This window comes from Sabethes cyaneus, chromosome 3, assembly GCF_943734655.1.
Source record: "Sabethes cyaneus chromosome 3, idSabCyanKW18_F2, whole genome shotgun sequence".
Taxonomy (NCBI): domain Eukaryota; kingdom Metazoa; phylum Arthropoda; class Insecta; order Diptera; family Culicidae; genus Sabethes; species Sabethes cyaneus.
This window is the reverse complement of record NC_071355.1, coordinates 1,079,471-1,097,324: the sequence shown is the minus strand read 5'-3', so window position 1 is coordinate 1,097,324 and position 17,854 is coordinate 1,079,471. Positions and strand designations below refer to the sequence as shown.

General features: G+C 43.4%; 3 protein-coding genes across 3 annotated transcripts in view; 1 reads left to right on the top strand and 2 right to left on the bottom strand.

Annotated features, from left to right (window-relative positions):
- Positions 1 to 708: 708 nt before the first annotated feature.
- Positions 709 to 1,697, bottom strand: LOC128742663 (mitochondrial pyruvate carrier 2-like). The gene is made up of 3 exons (XM_053839090.1): positions 1,471 to 1,697; positions 1,237 to 1,277; positions 709 to 1,175 (listed from the first exon to the last, which is right to left on the bottom strand). The coding sequence occupies exons 1-3, from the start codon at positions 1,559 to 1,561 to the stop codon at positions 942 to 944; spliced, it is 366 nt and encodes a 121-aa protein (XP_053695065.1). The 5' UTR covers positions 1,562 to 1,697; the 3' UTR covers positions 709 to 941.
- A 4,364-nt stretch (positions 1,698 to 6,061) lies between these two features.
- LOC128741108 (protein FRG1 homolog) lies at positions 6,062 to 7,353 on the top strand. Its single transcript, XM_053836683.1, has 3 exons — positions 6,062 to 6,436; positions 6,495 to 7,091; positions 7,160 to 7,353. The coding sequence occupies exons 1-3, from the start codon at positions 6,378 to 6,380 to the stop codon at positions 7,305 to 7,307; spliced, it is 804 nt and encodes a 267-aa protein (XP_053692658.1). The 5' UTR covers positions 6,062 to 6,377; the 3' UTR covers positions 7,308 to 7,353.
- A 6-nt stretch (positions 7,354 to 7,359) lies between these two features.
- Positions 7,360 to 17,854, bottom strand: part of LOC128741109 (DCN1-like protein 4) — a 43,160-nt gene continuing 32,665 nt past the window's right edge. The window contains exon 6 of the mRNA XM_053836684.1: positions 7,360 to 8,556. Within this exon, the coding sequence (XP_053692659.1) occupies positions 8,489 to 8,556 (68 nt within the window). The 3' untranslated portion in view covers positions 7,360 to 8,488. The remainder of the gene's footprint in view (positions 8,557 to 17,854) is intronic.

The following is a 17,854-nucleotide window of genomic DNA, read 5'->3' as shown; positions in this document are numbered from 1 at the left end:
TCACACTGTGCCACGTGATGTAAATATGCAAATGTCAGACAAACAAACAGACAGCTTCGTTCTGTATTCCGACAGATTTTATTGATTTGGTGGCGGAATGGAAAATATCATCCAAAGGAGAATACTTACCCACTGTCGTTCGACTAACCGATCCATGCGCTTAAAATTCGACACGTAATGTAGACAAATCAGGAAAATGTCATGAATCTTAAATGCTTTATGACCAAGCTGTAATTACCGTTGCTTAAACTCAATTGAAAAAAATTAGGGTACCTGTTGTATTTTATCCGAACGTTTTCGAATCATTATCGTTCAATGACCGTTTAATTACGCCGGTGAATGTGATTAGGAAGTTATCAGTAACTGTCAGTTTTGGTTATCAGTAAAACTAAATAATATTAAAATGAGAAACCCGTCGATAAGAACGAGAGAGCTATTAGTAATAATATACTAATGTTTATCAGCTGGAATAACGCGTAATGCTACTTTTAGAGATAGTTCCCAGCCCTAACCGTTAATGTTTGAAGAATGGCGTCTTTCTTGAACCTAAAACAAAGTAGGCTAACACACTTTCCACAAAACAACACAAACTTGTTTCTCTGTTGACTGAGATATGAAGAACTAATAATGATTGACCACTTAAAAATGAGTTTGAATTATTCGACGAAATCACCTTTCCACAAACCAAAAAAAAAGATTATTTTAGCAACAGCGATGTAGAAACATATATTTCCCTCGAACAACTTTATACAACAGCAACAATCCGATATTCACAGTTATGTTACCTAAAACCAGCTCCAAGCTACAATCACTAACGACATTAACGACCCGTATGATGTAGGTCTATTTAGGTACGCTTTGCGCAGTAGAAGTTTCCCGTTTCGCCTTTGTGCAGTTCAAAAGTGTTGATTGTACAACGCTCGTCCAGTATACTCGCTTTATCACTGCTCCTTGGGTGCTGGATGCTTTCGCGAATGATCCCAGGCACGGTACAGCTGTGCCAGCTGAGTTAGACCGACGAAAAGATTCACCGAGAACAGTCCATAGTTCTTGGGAATGATCACAAGCGAGTAGCGTGACCAAATTATACCGGTTGCTGCCAGCGAGGCCGACTGTGACACTGACAACTGATCCGCCGGACGTCGCAGGTCACTCAATCCAGCAACGACCAGTCCCTAAAAGTGAACAATTTTTATTCTCAAAATAATCGACTCTAATCGAGCGTGCCACACTCACCCATTTGAACACCGGAGCCCAGAAGAAAATCGTTTTCGGTCCTGTTCAGTTTGATCGAAAGGATAGTTTGATAAGTTGCATAATCACAATTCTACGGGTAAAATGCTAATCGCATGATTTACGACCTGCGTTATATAATTCGATTTCGTTGTGGACTAATTTAGTCCACACGAATTTGCGCTTTCATGGTCAACCAATTAACTTGACCTCTAAAAATTGCGTTTGAACACTCACCAGCAGCATGATTCCACAGTGGTCTCAGTGCGTTCGGGACGAACTTGTCGGCAGTGGTTATTATTCCCTGGTATACTCGCGAAGCCGCCATCCTCCACGCACACAGCAGTAAGCGTTGATTAACCTGAAAGGATTCACTGTACTGGACTGGAAGAAAGTTTTTTCTCGCGATGTACAAGCTAACTGCTCAAAGTTCGCGAACGAAAACTACTGCGAAGCAAGCAAAGCAAATGGATCTACTAATCAGTAAACACTTTCAGTAGAAATCGCAGCAGGTAGAAAAAGAAAGTGCACGCTAAATACAACGAAGTCAATAATGGATCAAAAACATACTATTTTTTTAAAACCGAGGTTTATAATTTGGTTGATTTTTCGCAATAAAATTTTTAATAAATCTAAATTTTGTACAGTTCACCCGAAAACAAACAACCATGATGATGCTAAGTTATTATTTTAACAATAAAATATGGAATTCGCATTTGCAATGTGGAAATTTAGTTCAATTTCACTTGTCAATTCAAACAAATTATTAGTTTGTTACTTACTTTACTTTTAGTGATGACGGTCCGTTATCGCCGTACGAATTATGGTTCTCCGGTACTGTTGGTCCTGGGCCGCCATTCTCTAATCCTTTCGAACACCAGCAGAGCATGTATCGTCCATGATAGCGCACATCAATTGGGTGCAAAATCTGTCGCGTTGTCTACGGCTTGTTTCTCCCAAGGAACAAAACGTCAGCACTTAAAAGACCGGATGTGGAATAAGAGTTGTGTAGTGGCATCCGGTGCTGAATAAACTAATTTGCTGAAATATATGTTGTGTAAACGTCATAACCCATATTTTTTTTAGCTTCTAACTAACAGTGTAGATGTTAGTCTCTATAGTTGTTATGGAAGTGTGGAACAAGAGTTGACTGAACGTTGTACAAATGTATCAGCAGCACCGCTAAGGACAAGTGTGGAATATTGGTCGCTTAAAAGCATTCAAGAGAATGCATGTCGAATAAGCGCTGTGCAAACATATCCGCAGCATCGCTAAGAGAGGTGGAATAAGAAACGCCTGAGGACAACCAATAACATAAACAACACTATGAAATTATTATTAGATCCACTTTATTACACATTGTTGCAAGTTGTCCTTCAAGTCATCAACAAATATGAACTGAATCTAAATAAACGCCAATAGAATTAAACATTATGAACTTTATTGCATAGGATGCATTCTTGGTTTCCTATCTCTCCCTGCCTATCTTCTATCGCTTCACTTTTACATGTCTTATTTTCTAGAGTACTCACGACGATGGGCCCACCGTTTTCCCGTTCGCTGCTGTCACTTTTGCCATTCGCCTCACAAACTGTCGAACTCGGCTTTATTTATCCGACGCCGAGTATTCGATACGACTCGCACCGAAACAGCATTCAATCCGATCTTTCTCCTCGGGCTCGCTGGCTAGCAGCGGACAATCACTCCGAGCATCTCGCAGTATTGCCCTGTACGAGTTCGCACGTCGATATTATGAAGCGTCTTGGCTTTGCGTCGACGATTATAGACGCCCGAATAGGGACGACGTTCTTCTTCCTATATCTCGATGCTCGTCTCAAACGTCCGAGGCCAGCCTGGGTGTGTATCGACTGAGTCGTGAATATCTAATGCTGCCGAGTGCGTTTACTCGAGCCAACCGTTATCGCTGTCGCCCCTACACGGTTGAGAGAATCCGATGCGCTATACGTAGGTTAACAAGTACGGCAAAAAACCCTGGAATCATGTTCCAGCTGTTAGCAACTATATTGCAGAGGTAGCAATGATGACATACTTCTCGTTGGAAGGTTTCTTTTGGTCGTTTTCTCGGTACCGTACTTGAATAAAATCCCGCGCTTGCTACGTGCGAAGACCACGCGTTTGCACGCTTTATCTTCGTGTTTCTCTGCTGTAAATCATTTGGAACTTAACCGTTATGTGTGCAACAGGGTACCCGGGTACCTTTTCAGTTTTAAAATTGTTATAACTCATTCAATTTAAAACATACGTCATTGAAATTCAGCGACATCGTAAAACTCGTTGATCTTAAGTAATTGAGGGTTTTTTGGTGCATATCCATAAAGGGGATTAGCAATGAGAGGCACTTGAATTTTTTTATTACGTAGGAGGGCGACAAGGGTTCCCGGGTACCCATGATTTGCTATGTACATAACTTTGGCTATCTTGAACCGATTTGGATGAAGTCAGTGGCATTTGATTCGTACATTTATCTAGTTTTGATTAGACAAAGCATTTGGCCATCAAATGACATGTAGTTCCCGGGAATCGGTAATTCCGGAGCAACGTCCGGTAAAACGTGGGAAGCCGCTTGTTTTGAAAGAATATCAGCTTTCAGCAAAGCTATTAGCTTTGAACTTGACATTGTGGACCCTTTTTTCATCTTATTATATAAATTGGTTACTTTAGATCGCATTGGCCATTCCAGAATTGGGTTCCTGTAGGGTTACAGATGATCAGTTAGGTGCCTAATCCAATATTAGGATTGGTTTAGCGGATCTTTTAGATGTTTTGAACTGATATGGCCAGTTTAGTACTGATTAATAATTTTGGAACTGGTTCCAAATGTATAACGGATGGTTCTACTTTTGAACTGTTCTGATAATGCTAAGTATTATCTTGAATCCTGCGGTATCATCTGAGATCCCGTAGAAACCATTTTCGAAATAACCAATCAAAATACATCGAAATGTAAAAAATATCACCTACCGAACTAATTCCAAGAACTTTGATACCCATATTGCTAGGTTTTACCTCCAATCCTAGACTGGCCACCCATGACCCCACAGGAACCTACTCCGGAATGGCCAACCTGATTCATCTCGTTATATGAAATAGTTCATTGTATGAATTTTTAGAGTTTTTATATCCGCGTGACTGATTTTCGAGCAATACAATCAGTTCTCTACCTCACAGCGGACACTCTGTCGGAATTCCGGAATTTTGAGCCCCGTATGTCTTTTAATGGCCAAATGGCCAAATAATTCAAAACTAGATAAATTAACGAATCAGATGACACTTATTTCATCAAAATCGGTTTAAAATTGTTGATGTTATGACAATATCAATTTTGGGTACCCGGGTACCCTTGTCGCCCTGCTAAAGGTGTTTTTTTTTGTCGCACACATAACGGTTAAACATAATCGTACCGTTCGTCAATCGGGTATTTTTACTCACACGTTAGCGAATCGGTATGTAATCTTCCTCTGCCACGTGTGACGTAGCGTCCGCACGGTTGATCTTTGTATGTATCTCGCTGATTATTTCGATTTTCCGCTCCTGTTATCGATGCACAAACGTGAAGGAGAATTCGTCATCCGCAATCTCCTCTCAGATCGGTTTACGAATCTCACTGGTGATAAAATTTGGAGGTTAGAGGATTGTCACCCCAATTTGTCGATCATGACTTTTGTTACTCACGCGTTGGAGGTTTTTTCGGTTTTCTTTCTCCGAAATGAAGGTACCCGTTTCGCTTCACCAAACTTCGATTAACTTTGTTAAAAAAATCAAGTCGCGTAGCTTCCGATACATTGTTCTCAACCAACTCGGACTCGGACTCGGCTAAGTCTAAACGGCTATGCAAATCTAGATGCAAATTCACTTTAATACATCAACTTACTTGGCTCTTTTTGAAAACGTAGTTTTTTATACGGCAGACTTCGCAGCTAGAGTACAGGACTATTGTTTACATATCTGACGTAGCAATATATTCAACTCAATAATATATATGTATATTTATATGCACTTTACTCCTGTTCTCAAATCAAATATCTCATTTTATGTTTCAAACAAACAAAAAATCCGATATTAGCTCAATATCGATTCAACGTTTTACAAAATTGTAACACCAGCAAAAAACGATGCATGCACCCCTCATGACAACTTGCACTTATGTCAGTTGGCCCAACTAACGAATCACTTTCACTAGTTGGGCCGAGGTGGTGGCCCAACCACCGAAATACGACTGTACTACGAATAACGAAGAAAGAAATTCAGGACGGAACAATCGGTATAGGACACGGCAAGGGACAAGTTTCAACCTAGCTATAGCTAAATCCAGCCTATTTACGGGTGAAATCATTAAAGTGTAGTGTCAATCGAACGGCGATTGAAACGTTTATTTTGTCACTCATATTGAACTTAATTTCACTTTGGGATGCACTTTTCAGACGACGGGTTCGCTTTATGTTTTTTCGCAGTTTCAACCCCGCTATAGACAATACACTGACGACCCGAAAACATTTGTTTATTCTCCCAAATTTTTTTTATTCTATGGTCGGATTGGAACTAACCCAAGTTTGGAACAAAAACAGTTTCATGATAGGTTTCATTGTAACTTGGGTAACAGAGAAGCAAGAAATTGCTTACTGCCGAACAGATATTTTTCTTTCTAATTATTAACTAACTCCATTTTAGCGTGTAACGAAACAGTTTGATGACATCTAACGATCAGTGTTGCCGTTAGCATAAATCAATTAGCATAAATTTCTGTTAAGTCAATAATTTCAAAATATAGTTTTCATAGTTTTGGATAGAAAATTTGTGCAACACATCACGCAGATTTTCACATAAAATTTTAAGTCGTTTGAAGAACATGCAGATCTTTTACATACGTGTCCATTTAGTTACGATGAAAATGATTTTGTATTGCTTTGTGCATCTAGTGATATGGCAATCCTTTTTTATCATTTTGCTTGTTTTGCTCTGTTTTGCTTACCTAAAAGCTGTCTGTAGAGAGACTGGCATATACGTATTCGATAAGAAAACCTTTAGCCGTTTCATCAATTTACGACAGATTTTGAACTGTTGATAAACAAGTTTTAGGCAGCGGAAATATTCACTTTTTCTTTCTTAAATTTTTAGACTAAGCTATGTCGGAATACACGGCAGTAAAAAGCAGCAAACTTGTACTTAAAGGTGAAAGTTCGAGGTAAGTTTCTAATTACTTGAAACAACACATTATTATAATCAAAAACATTCCCTAATAGCGGCTCCAAACGGAAGCACAAGAAACACAAGAAAGAGAGCAAAGACGGTTCCTCGAAGCGCAGTCGTGTGGAAGTGGACGCCGATGCCCAAAAGCACGGCGGCTGGTGGAAGGTAACCAAACTGACGGAAATAACCGGCTCGGTGGCGATTCAGTTCGGCAAACGAGCCTTCATCAGGGCACTGGACAATGGTCTGTTCACGCTGGGAGCACCGCACGACGAGGGAGACGGACCGGATCCGGAGGAAATATTCACTGCCGTACTGATCAACGAGGAGAAGGTTGCGTTCAAGTCGGGCTACGGCAAGTATCTGAAGGTGGAGAAGGATGGGATGGTAACGGGACGGTCGGATGCCGTTTCGTCGGTGGAGCAGTTCGAGCCGGTTTTCGAAGGGAACCGGATGGCACTGTTGGCTGCCGCCAATGGGTGCTTTATTTCGGTCGATCCCGAGGACGACGCGGTGGTTGCTATCAAGAAGAAGGTGGGCGAAAATGAGATCTGCGTGGTAAGAAGCTGTGCGGTGCGGGAGCAGAAGGCAGCCAAGGAGGTGGCCGTTGAGGAGGAAGGCGATTTGAATCAAGTGGAAATTAATTATGTGTAAGTTTTTGGTAGTTTGCAAAGTTGATGGCTTTGAACTAAAAATGAGTATTTTTTTCCCCTCACAGGAAAAAGTTTCAAAAGTTTCAAGACAAAAAACTACGTGTCAACACTGAGGACAAAACAACATTGAAACGTGCTAAGGAGGAAGGAGCTCTGCATGAAGCTTTGTTGGATCGACGAAGCAAAATGAAAGCCGACCGGTATTGCAAATAAGTTCAGTTCTTTCGAAAGAGCGAAAATATATAGGCTAATTATGTTACACCAGAAGATTGGATCGACATTTTTCTTTTATTATTATTGATCATTCCATTCAGCTTTGGGTAGCCGCCCGATTACTGCATCTTATCATCATCATCATCATCGTCATCCGATGTGCTGCCTACTTCTAAAATACATTGGGGTTCCATCCATTCCATAGTTTGTTTAAAAAACGCTTCCTCAACTTTCAATGCCCAGTATGATGTCTGATACCACTATTTTTAATATCGTATATCGCTTTTCGGTCCACCTACTCCAAGTTTATTTCGTGTGCTTCTTTTTGATGTAATGAATTATATGTTTTTTTTCGGTTGATTATAACATACAGTTTTTTGTGTCTGTGTTTTAGCCTTAACAGGGGTCCTAAATGATTAATAGTGTTTTCCTTTTGCATTAATTTTGTGATAGATATTTTTACTGTTTGCCGAAAATGTTATTGTGTAATGTTGTCGTTTGACTCACTGGTTAGTAGACCTGTTTGCTGCTGCTTAAATCAAAACCCCTTTGCTCTGGAAGCTTGTGTGTTTGACGACGACTTGCGCGCTTGCTTGTCCCTTGCGGAATCTGTCACTACTATTTGTCGTTTCTTATTTGGTTCGCTTATCGTAAACTGCTGTATCTTAAAAAATAAAAAAAAAGAACGAATGTCGTCTACCTCGAGACAAATAATCATTAAAGCATAAACCAATGAGCTATCAGTGTCTCACGACCGAACATATAGCGGAACTGAAAGTCCTGCGCGGATTACAAAGAACACGTAGAGAATTTCATCCGCACCTCCGGACACCGGTATTGTTCGATTATTATTGTTAGCATTACAATACGACGGAGTCGAATGACGTCGGAAACATAATTAAACTAGGAGACTTGGCATATGGAGCTTCTTCTTCATAATGTCATCAAGGACTGAGAAATTGTTTCCATTCCTATCGGTTATTGGTTGATTTGTTTTGTTTGTTTGTGAGTTGAGGTCCGACTTGATGCAGACTGAAAAGAAGCTGCTTTTGCGTTCGTACGTGTAAGTGTAGGGTGTGTGTGTTTACATGTTTGTTTGCTTGTTTTGTGTGCTGCTGTGTTTTTGTGAGTCTTTTGCTTTGTGTTGATTTGTGACCGATCAGGTTTTAATAATACAGTCCTCAGCTGATCGTCGTTTGTGTCCGCAAATGTCTTAACCACTCGACGAATTCGTCCAGCATGACCGGCCCTGCAACGAGGAACGATAGAAACGGACACCGTTTTTAAACACGTTTAGTATAAGTCACATCGATACCGAGCACACCAATTGTGAAAGTAACGAAAACCTGTCCTGTTAGTCCAATACCTGGGGCAAACCGAACATACATAGCAATCAAACAAAATCAAACTGTTGGCTGCCAACCTACATATGGGGTTAGCAACGAAAGGCTGAAATCTCATAAGGCTGAACAACGAATGGCTGAAACTGAGAGTAAATGTTGTGTACGTAATGCTAAAGGCATTAAAGCAAAAGCAATAAGCTAAGGATACCGCCCGTGTGCTGCTACTCCGTTATTATTAGGTCCTTCAATGCTTATCAATAACGACGTCGGTCACGTCCGAATTCGGGTCCTGGTGGGATGGGAAGGGATGTTAGTCCAATACTTGTTGCTACTAAAGACCAGGGAATTCTCTATATCTTGACAAGCAATTCGGGAAAGGAATTCTTCTTCTTCAGCATAGAGCCGGGGTGGCTCGTGCTGTTTCAGGCACTCGTCTCCATTCAACTCGATCTTGGGCCACACGTCGCTAATTTCATAGTCGTCTCAGAAGTCGCAAATCGCGAAGGGCAAAGTAGGCCCGATTTCCCGCTTGGATGCGCCGCTGGACCTCCTTACTAGTGTTGTTGTCCGTGGTCACCAGCGATCCCAAATACACGAACTCCTCTTCCACTTCTAGTTCGTCGCCGTCAACGGTTACCGTTCGTGGGAGGCGCGCATTTGTTTCCTTTGAGCCTCTTCCTTTCATGTATTTGGTCTTCGACGCATTTATTTTCAGCCCAATTCTTTTAGGCTCCGCTTTCAGTCTAGCGTAGATTGTCTCCGCCGTCGCAAAGTTTCTGGCTATGATATCAAAACCATCTGCAAAGCCCAGAAGTTGGTTACCCTTGGTAAAAATCGTGCCTCTCGTCTCGATGCCCGCTCGTCGGATCACTCCCTCAAGAGCGATGTTGAACAGCATGCAGGATAAGCCGTCACCTTGTCTCAACCCTCGCCGCGTCTCGAAGGGACTCGAGAGTGTCCCAGAGATGCGTACGAAACACATCAGTCGATCCAATGTAGCTCTGATCAGCCGCGTCAGTTTGTCCGGAAAACCGTGTTCGTGCATTATCTGCCATAGCTTGTCTCGCTCGACTGTATCGTACGCTGCTTTGAAAGCAATAAAGATGTGATGCGTGGGCACGTTGTACTCCTGACATTTCTGCAAGATCTGTCGGATAGTAAAAATTTGGTCCGTAGTTGCGCGAGCCCCCATGAAACCCGCCTGATAATTCCCTACGAAACCTTGTGCTATCGGTGACAACCGGCGTAACAGGATCTGGGAGAGTACCTTGTAGGCGGCGTTTACCAGCGTAATACCACGATAGTTGCAGCAGTCTGACCGATCACCCTTTTTGAGGATGGACCAAACCACTCCTTCATCCATTCCTCCGGTAGCTTTTCCTCCTCACAAATCCTCGAAATAACCCAGTGTAGAATCTTTGCTAGCATTTCTCCGCCATGTTTATGAAGCTCTGCCGGTAGGCGGTCCTTCCCAGCGGCTTTATTGGTCTTCAGCAGCCCGATTTCCTGTTTGACTTCTTGAGATCAGGTGCTAGGACATTACTATCTTCCATGGGCGCTCCTAGATTAATTTCCGTTTCGCCTCCTTCTGCGACTTCGCCATTGAGATGTTCATCGAAGAACTGCTTCCATCTGGCGACCACCTCGCGCTCGTTTGTAATTAGATTCCCTCCCTTGTCCCTACACATGTCAGGTTTCGGTGTGTAGCCCTTACGAGTTTGGTTCACCTTCTCATAAAACTTGCGCGTGTCATTAGCTCGGAATAGTTGCTCTAATTCTTTTCACAATCTCTGTCCTCCTTTTGGCGCTTTTTCCTCCTCAGGAAAACTGGTTCCAAGCTCGTCGGTATTTGGCCAGGTTCTCTCTAGTGGCAATACTTAGATAATTTTTCCAAGCAGTTTTTTCCCTCCACCGCTTGTTGGCATTCCTCATCAAACCAATCATTTTGTGTACTCCGAGGCCCATGTGATATGACCATATCACTATTCTTTTCTATTTCCTTTCGTAGCTTTCTTTTAGCAGATTATTAGTCAACGGTTTTTTTGTCGTTCTAACCACAAGCAAGCTAGCAGATGTTTCATTCTGAACATCTGTCATTTTTAAGCGCTATTTGAGTAGGGTTAACGAAGCGCACGCGCTGTTTCCTTTTAGGGATGTAAAGCCATAAATTAGACCCATGCGCAAAAGCATAGGGGTTTAATTATAGTAGCAGTAGGGGAATAATGTATTTTCACCCCAATAGAATGTTTAGGCAACTAGGGTGGAACCCTAGTAGAAAAACCGTTAGACCGTTAGATTAGAAATGTTACTAGGGGAGAACCCCTACAAAGAGGGCTACGGAAGGGACGCACAGTGGAAAATCAAATAAATAGACTGTCTTGCCTTCGGGACAGTGTTCAGTATTTCAAAAGTAGCCTTGGTTGCTACATGTAGTGAATACCACACACCACACCCAATACCTAGTGCCGCGGTAGCGGCCTCTCCGATGGCCGAGCGTGCCTCGTTCAGTACTCGCGCGTAGTTCTCGGCAGCTTGTGGGTGATCTAGCTGCCTGATGTTCAGCCGAGGAGGGCGGCTTTGACGTGTCCGGTATACGATGGACAGCTTTGAGCGCACATGTACTGCTACTAGGTAATGGTCAGGATCAATATCCGCACCCCGTCGGGAGCGTACGTTCGTGAGAAAAACCGGCCCTCTATGAGAACGTGGTCAATTTGGTTCATTGTACGTTGGTCAGGTGATCTCCAGATGGCTTTGTGGACATCCTTGCGCGGGTAAAAGTTGCTTCGGATCACCAGGCCTCGGGAAGCTGCGAAGTTTATACATCGTTGGCCGTTATCGTTTGTGTCGGTGTGCAGGCTATGGGGTCCTACCACCGGTCTATACATTTCTTCCCTACCGACCTGGGCGTTCATACCTTAGTTCACGACCTTAGTTTCCACCGGGGTTGGTTACCCGATCTCCGCTAAGGTTGCTCGTATTCCGCCTGGTACCACGAGGAGGTCGGGATCGGAGTGAAGGGAAAGGAATTGTTGTTAGATTAGATAGTTAGGATGGAGTCAGATAAAGATCCATCTCAATGAATAATGTAATCTGTCGAAAGCTACGCGCGTGATTTCATAAAACGCGCGAAGTCTCTTAGCACCGACAATCTTGGACTCGGATATTCAATTGTTTCAATCGAGTACATGCTACAGAGATCGTAAGCTGCTTCATGTATCCCCGTAAATATGTCGTCGACAAACGGAAATTCATTTTTATAAGTATAGATAAGTCTGACACCATGAAGCTAACAGATAGGGTACGGGAAGGTGTATTTTGGTTTTAATGAAACGCTACCGAATCTGAGTTATAGGCGCAAGAAATGATAAAGTCGCTGCGGCTAAATTGGGCCCATTTTCTATAGTGAGTCTGTGTCCCCGTTACTACTGGCTCCTCTACCAAGAGTTCTATTACTACACACAGATGGTTACTCCGGAATTCTTGTTGTAGAATAAAATTTCTCCGTCTAAACCTTCAATGTGATTGAATAGCTCCTTGATCCTTTCTGGAGATGTTTTCGTCAAATTTGAGTCACGTGGAACGTACAATGAGATAATTGTAAAATTTACTGTTAGATTTTTGGTTTTGACGGCGACTAGCTCCAGAGGTTGAAAGTTTTGTAAACTGATTTCTTCGAAGTGGATGTCGTTTCTAACAAGTAGTCCTACGCCACCGAAGCCTTGCTCTCGGCATTTCGTTACGATATTAAATCCCTTTATGATTAGCATATCTTTTGGTTTTAATCAAGTCTCTTGCAAACTGGCAATTGCGATTGACTCACTGTTCAGAAAGACCAAGAGTTCTTCTCTCGTTTCTACCGGCTTAATCGATTGCATATTATTTTGTAATATTTTGATATTTTTATGCATTTTTGTTGTTGTGTGCTTCTTCTGATTCCTCATTTCTGTTTTCATATGTGAGTTCCTGGTCTGTGAGATCATTTATCATTTCTAATAATGTAGTGCTTGTCCTTATCAGCAATTCCTCGTGCGAGATGCTTGATGACTCTTTCAGCAATTTTTAGTTAATGGCCGCTTGGAGTCTCACAATTTTGCCGACCATTTTAAGGTTTTTCCAGTACTATCCTTTTCTTCTTTTCTGCTTTCAAGACGCTCTTCTGGTTCATATCTGGGACGAGTGTTTGGATGCTTCCAGATCGACCGGCGGCGCTGAGGGTTCTGTCTGTTATATGTATTTCTATCCTGTAGCTCCAGTGCAGGGAATTCTTCCTCTTGCAGAATGTCATATCGGTTTGAAGTTTGGCATTGGAGTCTAGCTTCAGCGTATGTGACTTTATTTTTACGCATGGTGTCAGATATGAGCTTTTGTTTCTGTTTCATCGGGCAGTTTCGGTCTGTTGCTCTGTGGTCTCCGCTGCAGCTTGTGCATGTTACTCCTTCGCAGTACCCTTCGTGATGTTTTCCACAGTTCACGCATTTTTTTGTCTTTTACAGTTCATACTTTTTTGGCCGAAGTCCCAGCAATTGTTGCATTGACGAACCGAAAACAGATACAGCTCAATTCCGTATAGCTCGACTTTATCTGGTAGTTTACTCCCACGGAATGCTATTTTAATGTTCCAGGTATCTATTAGCTCGTTGTCCTTTCGTCTCTTCATTCGTTCCACTTTCAGGACTGCTGTATCTGCTCTCAGATGTGTTTTTAATTCACTTTCGCTATTATCCAGAGGTATGCCTTTTGCCAGGCCGATCGATTCTTTCCAAACACTTTTAGGTTGTATTTCCTTAGATCTGCTGTGCTTGCTTTCTTGGCCTCTCCTGTTGATGGGAAAGTGACCTTGAATCTGAATTTTCCAATCGCTTGGATATCCTGAAATTCTTTTATTCCTGCTTCTGTCAGCGCTTTTCCAGCGTCAACTGGATGTTTCATCGTGGGTTGGTCGTAGTTTTGTGGTTCCAAAAACAGATATTCTCCAGTCTTCCAATCTGTGGACATTGTTGGGTTCTTGATGGTTTTAGATGACTGTTTGTTAGTACAAGTACCACTTGCAGCAGTTTTTTCTGCTGCCTTGTACTGTTTCTTTATTTGTGTTTGAGACCTGGAACTTATCTTCCTTCATGTAGACAGTTCACACTTCGACTGGTTTAAGTACAATATTTACTTTTGACCCAGCGAATTGAATGGTTCACGATCACCCGACGAATCAACTACTTCCGATCTATTAGGTAGGCTGGAGTCGCCACGCGTGCTCCGTCAAACCTAACCTCAAATTTCTATCAATTCTCACCGAATCACTGTTTAGACACACGCGTTAACAATTTAGGCGTTTAGGACGCTTTTCCTTTTCCAAAATACCGCTCTAAATGACCCAAATTAAATCTTGTAAATTTCTCCCAAAATCCAATTTATTCCTGTATCACGCAAAGAAAATGACCCGACTCCAACGACGAAACGTTGTTTCGATATATCCATTATCCACTGGATTAGCGAAATGTTATCAAAAAGGGAGATATCAGCAAACCTTGGAAGCTCATCTATAAGCGTTAGAACAGTAAAAGGGTGCCCACAAGGAGGCGTAATATCACCTCTATTGTGGTCTTTAAAAGTTGATGATCTTCTTCAAAAGTTGACAGCGCTAGGCTTTGAAATAATTGGCTTCGCAGATGATATACCTAGTCGTAATTATTCGAGGAAAATTTGGATCCATTATTGCTTACCGAGGCTGGTAAACGGCTGAATAATGCGTACCGTCGGTGCCTTGTGCACGTGTAGGCATAAAATAGACCCTACAGTGGTTCATAGCCTCTTATTCAGCCACTCCTATTCCTACCGCCTCGTGGTACCAGCCGGGATACGAGCAACTTTGGTGGAAGCCAAGGTCGTATGCTGACAGGAAAGGAGGGCTCTTTCGAGCTTCGTTGGCCCTCCGGCGAAACAGGGCAAGCCGTCACCACGAAAAATATTAAAGCATGGAACGAAGAACAAATATATTCTTACTGGAACAATCGGAATAGACCCACGCGACGAAAAAGGACTATGGATTGGAAACTCGGGACGTGGAACTGCCGATCTCTCAACTTCCAAGGGAGCACTCGAGTGCTCTCCGACGTATTGAAGAGCCGCAAGTTCGACGTCGTAGCGCTGCAGGAGGTGTGCTGGAAGAGCTCAACGGTACGTACGTTCAGAGATGGACATACCATCTACCAGAGCTGCGGCAACACACACGAGCTGGGTACAGCTTTCATAGTGATGGGCGAGAGGCGGAAACGGGTGATTGGGTGGTGGCCAATCAATCCTCGAATGTGCAGGTTGAGAATCAAGGGCCGATTCTTCAACATAAACATTATCAACGTGCACAGCCCTCACCTCAGAAGTACCGATGACGACAAGGATGAATTCTACGCGCAGTTGGAGAGTGAATACGACCGCTGCCCAAAACATGATATCAAGATCGTCATCGGGGATTTCAATGCTCAGGTCGGCCAGGAGGAGGAATACAAACCGGTGTTTGGAAGGTTCAGTGCACACCAGCGAACCAATGAAATGGGCCTAAGACTTATCGACTTTGCCGCCTCCAAGAATATGGCCGTACGTAGTACCTTTTTCCAGCACAGAATCCACCATAAGTACACCTGGAGGTCACCAAATCAGACAGAATCACAGATCGACCACGTTTTGATCGACAGTCGGCACTTCTCAGACATTATCGACGTCAGATCCTATCGAAGCGCTAACGTTGACTCGGACCACTACCTAGTGATGGTTAAGATGCGCCCAAGACTCTCCGTTGTGAACAACATTCGGTACCGACGCCAGCCTCGGTTAGATCTCGCGCGGCTGAAGCAGCCAGACGTCGCCGCAAACTACGCGCATTCACTCGAAGCTGCACTGCCGGAAGAGGACGAGCTGGACGAAACCCCTCTCGAGGACTGTTGGAACACTATCAAAACAGCCATCAGCAATGTAGCGGAGAGCTCCATCGGGCATGTGGCCCGGAATCAGCGGAACGATTGGTTTGATGATGAATGTAGGAGGTGGATGAGGAGAACGCTGCGCGAGCGGTCAATATGCGCAATGCCACACGTCAGAACGTGGAAAGACACAAACAGAAGAAGATGCAGTGAAACCAAATCTTTCGGGAGAAAGATACCGGCGCTACCTGGAAGAGCAGGAATATGCAGAGTTGGAGCGGCTGCATCGTTCTCAGGAAACGCGAAAGTTCTACCAGAAACTGAACAGATCCCGCAAAGGCTTTGTCACCTGAATGGCGCATAGGTGGAGAACCATGACTGCGGGGAAAGCGATTTCGACGGTGTAACAAACGGGGAAGAGGTGCCAGCCCCAACGATAGGCGAAGTTAAGGAAGTTAAAGAACAACAAGTCAGCTGGGAAAGATGGCATCGGAGCGGAGGTTATTAAAATGGGACCAGAAAAGCTGGCCGTTTGTATGCACTGGCTAATTGTTAGAATTTGGGATACGGAATAGATATCGGAGGAGTGGAAAGATGGGGTTATCTGCCCGATCTATGAAAGAGACAAGTTGGACTGTGAGAACTATCAAGCGATCACCGTTCTCAATGCCGCCTATAAAGTGCTGTCCCAAATCATTTTCCGCCGTCTATCACCAATTGCAAATAGATTTGTGGGAACTCATCAAGCCAGCTTCGTCGGTCGGTCGGTCTACAACGGATCAAATATTTACACTGCGGCAAATTCTCCAAAAAGGGCCGTGAATATAGAGTTCCCACGCATAATTTGTTCATTGACTTCAAAGCCGCATACGATACCATCAACCGGAAAGACCTATGAAAAATCATAGACGATAACAGCTTCCCCAAGAAGCTCATCAAACTGATTAAATCTACGATGGATGGGTGTACCAGTGCTGTGGTCGGATTTCGGGTAGATTGTCAAGTTCATTCGAATCACACCGAGGGCTTCGTCAAGGTGATGGTCTTTCATGCCTGCTGTTCAACATAGCGCTACAAGGTGTTATGAACCGAGCGGATATTAACACGCGGGGCGCGATTTTCAACAAATCTAGTCAATTCGTCTGCTTTGCCGATGACATGGATATTATCGGCAGAACATCTGTGGCGGTGGCTGAACAGTACACCAGACTAAAGCGCGAAGCAGAAAAGATTGGGTTAAAGGTAAATACGTCTAAAACAAAGTACATGTTGGCCAGCGGAACCGAGGCCGAACGGCACCGCTTGGGCAGTAGTATATTGATCGACGGCGATGAGTTTGAGGTAGTCGATGAATTTGTCTACCTCACACTACTCACTGGTAACGGCGAACAACGATACCAGCCGTGAGATTCAGAGGCGTATTATCAGCGGAAGTCGTGCTTACTATGGGCTCCACAAGCAATTGCGGTCGAGCAGACTAAGTCCCCGTACAAAGTGCACCCTGTACAAGACGCTTATTAGACCGGTTGTTCTCTACGGGCATGAAACATGGACAATGCTCGAGGAGGACCTGCGAGTGCTCGGAGTTTACGAACGACGAGTGCTAAGAACGATCTTCGGCGGCGTACTGAAGAACGGAGTATGGAGGCGGAGCATGAACCATGAATATCGCACAGCTCTATGGCGAACCCATAGTATCCAGAAGGTGGCTAAAGCTGGACGGATACGATGGGTAGGGCATGTTGCAAGAATGCCGGACAACTACCCTGCAAAGATGGTGTTCGCCTCAAATCCGGTAGGAACACGACGACCAGGAGCGCAGCGAGCTAGATGGTTAGACCAGGTGGAGCGAGATCTGAGTACTCGGTGTCCGAGGAATTGGAGAGCCTGTTCAGCGAAAAAGAGTTCAAAGTGCAGCACGGAACGGTTTAGGTACACCACAAACATAAAAACGTTAATGATAAATGTTAAAAGTTAGAATTTTCCCGGTGGTTGGTCGAAATTCCCGTCTTTTACCCACTTTTCCCGGTTGGGTGGCCATCCTGCTTTATAATCATCAAATGATATAGACATACCTATGTAATAAAGGGAAAAAGCCAACTTTTGTAAACGCAAGAAGGCAAAAAGTACCTACTTGACTTAACACTATGCAGTTCAACGATGACTGACAAAATAAAAAATTGGCACGTATCGAATGAAGAATCCTTGTCCGATCACAAGCAAATCATATTTGATTACGAAGCACAGATGATAAACGAGAAAAGAAGGAGATGAAAGAGTTAGTGTAAGA